Below are 10,484 nucleotides of genomic sequence, written 5' to 3' on the forward strand. Positions count from 1 at the left end.
GAAAGAGGAACCCTTTTGCACTGCTGGTGGGAATGCAAACTGGTGCAGCCACTCTGGAAAACAGTATGGAGGTTACTCAAAAAATTAAAAATATAGATCTACCCTACGATCCAGCAATTGAACTAGTAGGTATCTATCCAAAGGATACAGGTGTAGTGTTTGAAAGAGACACACGCACCCCAATGTTAATAGCAGCACTATCAACAATAGCCAAAGTATGGAAAGAACCCAAGTGTCCATCAATGGGTGGATGGATAAAGAGGATGTGGTATACACATGCAATGGAGTATTACTCGGCAATCAAAAAGAATGAAATCTTGCCATTTGCAACTACGTGGATGAAACTAGGGGTATTATGTTAAGCAAAATTAGTCAGAAAAAGACAAATATCATATGACTTCACTCATATGAGGAATTTAAGACACAGAACAGACGATCACAGGGAAAGGAAGCAAAAATAATATAAAAACAGGGAGGGGGACAAAACATAAAAGACTCTTAATTATGAAGAACAAACAGAGGTTTACTGGAGAGGTTGTGGGAGGGAGGATGGGCTAAATGGGTAAGGGGCATTAAGGAAGACACTTGTTGGGATGAGCACTGGATGTTATACATAGGGGATGAATCACTGGAATCTACTCCTGAAATCATTGTTGCACTATATTCTAACTAACATGGATGTAAATTTAAAAATTGATTGATTGGGGCGCCTGGGTGGCGCAGTCGGTTAAGCGTCCGACTTCAGCCAGGTCACGATCTCGCGGTCCGTGAGTTCGAGCCCCGCGTCGGGCTCTGGGCTGATGGCTCAGAGCCTGGAGCCTGTTTCCGATTCTGTGTCTCCCTCTCTCTCTGCTCCTCCCCCGTTCATGCTCTGTCTCTCTCTGTCCCAAAAATAAATAAAACGTTGAAAAAAAAATTAAAAAAAAAAATAAAAATTGATTGATTAATTAATTTAAAAAAGAAATAAAGATATTTTTAAAATTAAATAAATAAATAAACAAACAAACAGTCTGCTGGAGACTCCTGCTTCTGAGCATGAGAGAGTCATAGGGTCCAGAATTATCCTCCTGTAAACAACTAGAATATAAAACAAAATACAAGAAACTTCTCTTTTCATACATGGAAGAATGGTGATCCTTGAGAGAAGGACAAAAATGAGGTGAACCATATAATCACTGAGGTTTTCTGTGAGGAGTTTGTTTGTAGATAGCAGAGTAAGAAAAAGGGTAAGGGCACCATAAAAGGGACTGAAATTTCACTGAGTTGAGCAGCCAGACTTTGAAGGTTAGGAAGCTGATGTGGCTAAAATATGTAGGTCAGAGTTTCAGACGGGAGTATTGTGGAGAAAGGGTTCAGAGTCTCCATGAAAGGTCCTGGAGTCGTTGGATCTGCACAAGCATAGGGTGAAACCCCATGAACCCAAATGAGAACAATTTCTAAGGAGAGAGCAATTACCAGAGAGTTATTAGTTGGAAGATTCCCAGAGCTCACAAAGGGCTTGGACATGTGTATATTCCCTCCAGCCAGAGTAAAGATACCTTTTTGAATCTATGGAGTATTCAGTGAAAGCTCCAAAAGGGTGATGGCATTCAAGTGAAAGAAAATTAGCCCAACACTAGACCTATCTTAGGAGGGGCTAAAATTAAAAAGTCTTAAAAATATTGGCCCAACATGCTAGTAACCTACCTGCCTTTAAAAAAAAAAAAGACCAATGTTTTTAAAGAAATACAACAAAAGCATGCAGTCAGCCACATAAAACTGACAGTGTCCAGCACTCAGTGAAAACTTACCAGACATACAAAGAATTATGAACACGTGACACTCAACAGAAAAATTCATCCAATGGGATCAGGGTCAGACATGACACAGGAGGCAGATCTAGGAGACAAAGACATTAAAAAACTTATTATGAGTATGTGCCATATATACTCAAGGATGTAAAGGAAAACGTCACCATTATATGGAGAAGGAGTGTAAGATTAAAAAGAAAGGAAATGTAACTTAAAAAAATTTTTTTAAGTTCATTTACTTATTTTGAGAGAGTGAGAGAGAACAAATGGGGAGGGGCAGACTGAAGGAGAGACAGAATCCCAAGCAGGGTCTGCACCATGAGTGCAGAGCCCAATGCAGGGCTTGAATTCACGAACCGTGAGATCAAGACCTGAGCTGAGATCAAGAGTCAGACGCCTAACCGACTGAGTCACCCAGGCGCCCCAAAGGAAATGTAACTTTTTTTTTTTTTAATTTTTTTTTTCAACGTTTATTTATTTTTGGGACAGAGAGAGACAGAGCATGAACGGGGGAGGGGCAGAGAGAGAGGGAGACACAGAATTGGAAACAGGCTCCAGGCTCTGAGCCATCAGCCCAGAGCCCGACGCGGGGCTCGAACTCACGGACCGCGAGATCGTGACCTGGCTGAAGTCGGACGCTTAACCGACTGCGCCACCCAGGCGCCCCGGAAATGTAACTTTTAAAGAAGAAAATAAAAATTGAAATAAATATTGGCTTCAATTTTTACAAGTTTGATCAGTGTTATAAATCCACGGATCCAAGGTACTCAACAAATTCCAAACAGGATAATATTTTCTCTCTCTTTGTTTTCCCCTCTACCACTCCCCCCATCTTCCTGTCTCTTCCTTCACACACACACACACACACACACACACACACACACCCGAAGGCATATATTAACCAAATGATTTAAACCCAGGGAAAAAGAGAAAATATTAAAACCAGCCAGAGAAAAAGGCAAACTACAAACAAAGAAAGATAAGAATTACAGAATTCTCACAAGAAACTATGAAAACCAAAAGAATTTGAAGAACTGAAAGGGAAGACAATGTTATCCTAAAATTCTTTACCCAATAAAAAATATCTTTCCAAGCTAATGTAAACAGAAGCTTTTAGACAAAAAAGAGCTGAGAGAATTCATCACCAGCCTACCTATGCCACAAGAAATATAAGAAAATATTTCAGGCACAAGGAAAGTGATGCTGTAGAGAAATCTTAATGTATACAAAGAAATTAAGAGCAATTGAGTGGTTAATATGTGGATAAACATGAAATGGTTTCTTTTTCTAATGAAAGAGATCTCTTTTTTTTTTTTTTTTTTTTTTTTTTTTAATTTTTTTTTCAACATTTATTTATTTTTGGGACAGAGAGAGACAGAGCATGAACGGGGGAGGGGCAGAGAGAGAGGGAGACACAGAATCGGAAACAGGCTCCAGGCTCTGAGCCATCAGCCCAGAGCCTGACACGGGGCTCGAACTCACGGACTGAGAGATCGTGACCTGGCTGAAGTCGGACGCTTAACCGACTGCGCCACCCAGGCGCCCCAAAAGAGATCTCTTTATAACAACTCAGGAAACAACAGATGTTGGCGAGGATGTGGAGAAAGAAGAACCCTCCTGCACTGCTGTGGAGAATGCAAACTGGTGCAGCTGCTCTGGAAAACAGTATGGAGATTTCTCAAAAAATTAAAAATATAGAACTACCCTATGACCCAGCAATTGCACTACTAGGTATTTATCCAAAGGATACAGGTGTGCTGTTTCGAAGGGGCACGTACACCCCAATGTTAATAGCAGCACTATCAACAATAGCCGAAGTATGGAAAGAGCCCAAATGTCCATCGATGGATGAACGGATAAAGAAGATGTGGTATATATATACAATGGAGTATTACTCGGCAATCAAAAGGGATGAAATCTTGCCATTTGTAACTACGTGGATGGAACTGGAGGGTATTATGCTAAGCAAAATTAGTCAGTCATAGAAAGACAAATATCCTATGACTTCACTCATAGGAGGACTTTAGGAGACAAAACAGATGAACATAAGGGAAGGGAAGCAAAAGTAAGACAAAAGCAGAAAGGGAGACAAATCTTAGGAGACTCTTAGATACAGAGAACAATCTGAGGGTTGCTGGTGAGGTATTGGGTGGGGGTGGGGGTTAAATGGGCAAGGGACATTAAGGAGGGCACCTGTTGGGAGGAGCACTGAGTGTTCTATGTAGGCGATGAATCGCTAAATTCTATTCCTGAAATTATTATTATGCTATATGTTAACTAATTTGGATTCAAAAAGAAGGAAGAAAAAAAAGAAAGGAAACATCGAAAAAGAGAGAAAAAAGATCTCTTTAACATTCGCTGTTTTCAAAATAATAATATTATGAGATTTATAACAATATAGTATGGGGTTGAGTTATGGGCTTATCCCAACCACATTAAGGTAGAAGCAAAATGTTACAAAGGGGCTACATAATTCCAATTAATAATAACAAAGATTTATCCACCCCCTCACTTGCCCTCTCCCACCATTGGTGCAGAACCACCAGGGAGCTTCTCGGGCAGCAGAGGTGAAGAGACTGTAGTTCTGGAGAAGAGGCAGGGCCACGCCATCCAGCACCGCCGGGCTCCACAAGAGCTGTGCCAGGGTGAGTCTCGGGATCTGATAGTTGGGTGGATCTTCAGCCGTCAGGCATCGGCATCACGGCGAGGAAGGGGGCTCACTTACAACCTGCAGCCTTATCCTCTTTGGAGCCTCTGAACCTGGTGGAAAACACAGTTCCGAAATGAGAGACCAGTTCCGTGGAGGGTTTGCTCTGGAAAGGACAAGGAATGTGATGTCACCCGAGGGGTCACCCAAATCTGGGACGTCTTGAGAAAGGGCTTCTCACCTGGTGTAGTAGATGCAGGTGAGGCCATAGGTGAGAAGGAAGCCAGCCCCCATGAGGGCCCCTCTGAGCAGGGTGAGGACAAGAGGCCAGGTGTTCCACGGCTCCCCAGATAGCGGGGGGCAGGAACAGGAGATTCCTGGGGCAAGAGGATGGGAGTGAGTTTCCTTAAGTCCACACCTTGGTCCTGTCCACAGCCCCACCTCGGAATGCAGGTGTCCTGCGTGCACTCACCCTGCACAATTAGGTTCAGGGAGACGTGGTTGGAGCCCCACGGGTGCTGAGCTCGGCAGGTGAATTCTCCTCCATCCCCCAAGACCAGCCGGGGCAGCACTAGGACCCCGGGATCTGAAGGCTGGGAGGGGCTCAGGGTCAGGCTTCCCCGGGACCAGCTCAGCCTGGCGGGGAAGTGGCTGTCAGTGTCACAGACCAGGCGTAGGGACTGGCCCTCCTCAACTCGCAGAGAGGTGGCATTGCCCAGGGCCTCTGGGACTAGGGGACAGAGAGAGTCAGAAGGGCAGGACTGACAGCCCCTTCTCTCCCTCTGTCCTTCCACAGACACAGGGGGTGGAATATAGTGTCTCGCAGACAAGCGTTCCAAGCTAAGGCAAGTAAGAGTGAAGACCCATCAGGGGAAGTGAGGACAGGTACCCGGTGATCCCAGGACAGGCAGATGGACCTCTGAGCAAGAGTTGGCCATGTCTAGACCTGGCAGAGAACATCCCAGGACGTGGACTTTGGTGCGTGATGCCGAGGAGGGGTGTGGACACAGGTAGGTCTGACCACTTGCAGGGAAGATTCGGAGGCTCACACACAGGTGATGTTCTCAGCCTTTCCTCTGAGGGCCACGGGGAGCCATGGGAGGGTTTTGAGCAGGGGAGGAACAGGGTCCGATCTGGGACATGTAGAGACGCATTTGGGCCCAACTGCAGCGGGCAGGACGGGGAGGGGACAGAGACTGAACAGAGAAGGCTGGACCAGGGTGCAGGTGGTCTCACTGTGTCCAGGTAAGAGAGACAGAGGCCCGAGGCGGGGCTGCTGCTGTGGGGGTGGAGGAAGAGAGCCACTGTGACATTTTCAGGAAGTCCAGTTTGCAAAACTCACTGAGTCATGGGGAGTGTTGGGCGAGGTACAGAAATGTCTAAAGTGACTTCCAGGATATTGACTCAGGTAGTTCAGGAGGAAGGCCCTCCCACCAGTGGCAGGGGAGTGCACTCAGGACGATCGGGACGGGACAGAGATCTGTGGGGGTCTTCAGGGCAGACGTAGGACTGGAAGCACCAGGGGACGGGCTTACCCACGGGGTCACGCAGGAAGCAGCCAGAGGCCCGGAGCCTGGCAACAGGAAGCTGTATTTAAGATGCCTTGTGGGACAGTGCAATGTCATGGTCACAGGAGAAGCGGAGAATCAGGAAAACGGAATGATGGCAAGGAGGGGAGAGAGGTCAGGGGAGAGGAGGCAGCCGTGGTGACAGCACATGGTGGAATAGGACTCACAGTGATTCTAGAGAGTCCGGCCAGGGGGCGGGACCAGGGAGGGGATAAGGAGCCATGGGGTTTCATTCCATCAGACCCTTACAACATTCCCTTATCTGACCTCTGAGACATCAGTTGTGCCCCAGGTGTCTCCCACCTGTGCTATTTCCCCTGAAGATGCGGATGATCAGTTTCTGCGGAGCATCTGGAACAGGAACAAATAATTGGTCACCTGCAGTATTGTGAGATGGTCATGAGCGGGGGGGGGGGGGGGGGGGGGTGCCGGGTATTCTCTCCATTTGAAACTGTGCTTCCAAGAATACTCCCCAAGTATCCCACCCAAGCCCTGCCTCCCCCACCCCCAGCACCCACTGTCCTCAGGGACCCTGGCGTCCTGGCCTGGCACTCACAGGACACGTTGAGCTGGATGGTCCTCTCTGTGCTAACGTTAGCTCCGGGGAATCTCACTCGACAGGTGAGGTCGGTGCCGTGGTCCTGGGGCCACGGGGTGAGGGTGAGCACCGAGGAGAAGTGTGTCCTGTGGCCCAGGGAGGTGAGGGCATCCCCGATCCAGGAGAAGGTCGGCGGCGTCCCCCTCTTACAGGCCCAGGGCACGCTACAGGTAATCTTCTTGGGCTGGCCAGATTCTAGGGGCCCCTGGATGTGGATGTCAGGTGTCCGTGTGAGAGCTGAGGGAGAAAGAGAGACAGAGACCCAGGCCCTGCGTGTGCCCCCAGAAGCAGCCTCTACACCAGGCCAGCCGTTTCCTCCCAGCCAGGATTGAAATCAGGGGGTCCCCTCCCGGGCCTGCCCTGGGGCTCTCAGGACCCATGCATGTCCTCTCCTTGACCCCACTCCTTACCTGTCACACGCACAGAGAGCCGGTTCTGTAGGAAATTATATCTCACAGAAGGCCCTCTCTCCACCCTAAAGAAGTATGTCCCCGAGTCCCTTCTCCGTGCGTCTCTGATGTCCAGGGAGCAGTCGTAGTCCCGGGGGTTTCCAAGGAGGCGGAATCGACCCTGGGTCTCCTTCTGCACTTTTCGACCTGGGTTGTTTGTGGCCACTGGAGCATCCTGTGCTACATTGGCTCCTTCCCGGAACCAGTAGCCATGCACAGGGTAAGAGTCATTCCAGCTATTCAGGGGATAGAGGAAATTGCAGGGCACGGAGACGCACAGACCCTCCTGCACCACCAGTGACTCCAGAACCTGCAGCCAGTATCTCCTCTCCTGAGCCTGGGACCCTGCAGGGAATCGAGGGTCAGTAGCGGCCCCCGCCCTCGATTCCCAGAGTAGCCTGGCCCTCTCCCCTCTGCCCACTCACCTGCCCACAACAGGGGCAGCAGCAGAGGCAACAACATCTTAGAGACAGATGTCTGGGCTTCCTGTGGGTGAAGAAGGGAAGGCAGAGGGAGGCTGAGGGGGGCCCACGGGAAGCTGGGGAGGAGCACGAAGCCTCACGATTTCGCAAAAGGGGAACTGCCGCTGCGGAGCTCACCTCCCATCTGCAAGGTGCTGGTGACCCCCCGCACTCTCTCCTGGAGACCCCCACAGGAGAGACCAGGAGCAGAACGCTGTGTCCTGCCCCCCATCTCCACTCTTCCCTCCACCAACGGGGCCTGGACCAGGACCTCTGAGAGCATGTGAGGCATGGGACACGGTGAGTCTCCTAAGATCTTCCCATCTGAGGTGCTTGTCTGAGCAGTGCTGTCTACACCAGGGAGCTAGTCAACTGCTGTCTACACCTGGAGGGTCAGAGCCTCATCCAGACCCTCGAGTGGTCGGTCCTGCAAGGTGGAGGACTCTTGAGGTCTGTGAATATCCGGGGTAGAAGGAAAGAAGGGATGCTGGGTGAAGTGAAGGCAGGAACCATTCATTCATTCATCCATTCCCCAAATGCTTAGTGAACATCTGTGTTGGGGGAGCTGGAAACACGACAGATGAGCCTGACCAGGTCAATCCGGTGACAGGGTCCCCACCCGTACCACTTCCTCCCTAGACGATGGTGCTGTCCCCGTGGGGTGCGGAGCTGCAGGCATCTGTGACTTTGCTATGTGTCCTGGTGGCCTACTGGTTATTCTCTAAAAATCCAAGTGCAGGATTATTTTGGACTTGCGGTAAACAGGAACAACTCTTTTCAAGTTGCAGAACTTAAAGCGGTTCCCGTTAAGGAACCACCCCCCATTTCCCCCTCCCCCCAGCCCCGGAAACCACTGTTGTACTTCCTGTCTCCAGGAATTTGACTACTTGAGAGACCTCATATAAGTGGAATCATTTCAATCGGCCATAACGTCCTCAGGGTTCATCCGTGTGGCGGCATGTGTCAGAATTTCTGCCCTTTTTAAGGCTGAATAATATTCCATGATGGGTTAGAACACATTTCGTTCATCTGTTCAGCTGTTGAGGGACACTCGGGCTGCTTTTTACCTGGCTATCGTGAATAATACTGCTACGAACATGGGTGTGTAAATATCTCTTGGCCCCTGCTCTCGATCCTGCATATGCACCCAGAGGTGGGGCCACTGGATCATATGGTAATTCTAATACTAATTACACACACACACACACACACACACACACACACACACACACACAGGGGAGGGGGAGGGGCAGATAGAGAAGGAGAGAGAGAGAGAGAGAGAGAGAGAGAGAGAGAATCCCAGGCAGGCTCTGCATTGTCAGCGTGGAGTCTGATGCAGAGCTCGATCCCACAAGAGTGAGATCATGACCTGAGCCAAAATCAAGAGTCAGACGCTCGACTGACTGAATGAGCCCACCCCAGTGCCCCCGTGTTTAACTCTTTTTTTTTTTTTTCTTTTAAAATTTTTTTTTCAACGTTTATTTATTTTTGGGACAGAGAGAGACAGAGCACGAACGGGGGAGGGGCAGAGAGAGAACGAGACACAGAATCGGAAACAGGCTCCAGGCTCCGAGCCACCAGCCCAGAGCCTGACGCGGGGCTCGAACTCACTGACTGCGAGATCGTGACCTGGCTGAAGTCGGACGCTTAACCGACTGCGCCACCCAGGTGCCCCCCCCCGTGTTTAACTCTTGAAGGAAAGTCCAAAGAGTTTTCCACAAGGCTGCACCATTTTTCATTCCTGCAAGCCATGTCATGGGTTCCCATGTGTCCACATCCTTGCCAATACTGGTTTCCTTCTTTCTTCTTTTAAGTAGAACATCTGTCCTAACAGATGTGGTTTAGACTTGCATCTCGCTAGTGACTAATGATGTTGATTATTTTTTTCATGTGCTCCTTGGGGGTTTGTGTATCTTCTTTGCCGAAGTGTCCATTCAAGTCCTTTGAAAAATTTTTTAATGTGTACTTATTTTTGAGAGACAGAGACAGAGTGTGAGTGGATGAGGGGCAGAGAAAGAGGGGGAGACACAAAATCAGAAACAGGCTCCAGGCTCTGAGCTGTCAGCACAGAGCCCGAGGTGGGGCTTGAACTGGGGACGAGAAAGAGCATGACCTGAGCTGGAGTCGGATGCTCAACCGACTGAGCCCCCCAGGCGCCCCGACTCAAGTCCTTTGGATGACAGAGATTTTGAAGTTGTGTTCATGGTTGTACCCTGGCACCCATGAAAATGCTGGCACGGAGCAGGTGTTCCACGATACTTCCAGACGAGTCTATGAGTGGGGCTCCTTGGTTAAGCCTCCAACTCTTGATCTTGGCTCGGGTCGTGATCTCACAGTTGGTGAGTTCGAGCCCCGCATCGGGTTCTGCGCTGATGGTGTTGAGCCTGCTTGGGATTCTGTCTTTCCTTCTCTCTGCCCTCCCCTGCTTGTGCTCTCTCCCTCTGTCTCTCAAAATAAATAAGTAAATGAACTTTAAAAAAAAAAGAAACAAATATTTTTAAAAAATAAGTCTAGGGGCGCCTGGGTGGCGCAGTCGGTTGAGCATCCGACTTCAGCCAGGTCACAATCTCACGGTCCGTGAGTTCGAGCCCCGCGTCGGGCTCTGGGCGGATGGCTCAGAGCCTGGAGCCTGTTTCCGATTCTGTGTCTCCCTCTCTCTCTGCCCCTCCCCCGTTCATGCTCTGTCTCTCTCTGTCCCAAAAATAAATAAAAACGTTGAAAAAAAAATTAAAAAAAAAAATAAGTCTGGGGCGCCTGGGTGGCGCAGTCGGTTAAGCGTCCGACGTCAGCCAGGTCACGATCTCGCGGTCCGTGAGTTCGAGCCCCGCGTCAGGCTCTGGGCTGATGGCTCAGAGCCTGGAGCCTGTTTCCGATTCTGTGTCTCCCCCTCTCTCTCTGCCCCTCCCCCGTTCATGCTCTGTCTCTCTCTGTCCCAAAAATAAATAAACGTTGAAAAAAAAAATTAAAAAAA

At 49.2% G+C, this 10,484-nt stretch overlaps 1 protein-coding gene across 1 annotated transcript; it reads right to left on the minus strand.

Annotated features, from left to right (window-relative positions):
- Positions 1 to 4,133: 4,133 nt before the first annotated feature.
- On the minus strand, positions 4,134 to 8,319 carry LOC112851192 (sialic acid-binding Ig-like lectin 14). The gene is made up of 7 exons (XM_025914737.2): positions 7,478 to 8,319; positions 7,014 to 7,397; positions 6,562 to 6,840; positions 6,309 to 6,356; positions 4,910 to 5,167; positions 4,679 to 4,814; positions 4,134 to 4,550 (listed from the first exon to the last, which is right to left on the minus strand). The coding sequence occupies exons 1-7, from the start codon at positions 7,512 to 7,514 to the stop codon at positions 4,508 to 4,510; spliced, it is 1,185 nt and encodes a 394-aa protein (XP_025770522.1). The 5' UTR covers positions 7,515 to 8,319; the 3' UTR covers positions 4,134 to 4,507.
- Positions 8,320 to 10,484: the final 2,165 nt, after the last annotated feature.

Source organism: Puma concolor, chromosome E2 (assembly GCF_028749965.1).
Source record: "Puma concolor isolate L17-30 chromosome E2, mPumCon1.1.hap2, whole genome shotgun sequence".
Taxonomy (NCBI): Eukaryota; Metazoa; Chordata; class Mammalia; order Carnivora; family Felidae; genus Puma; species Puma concolor.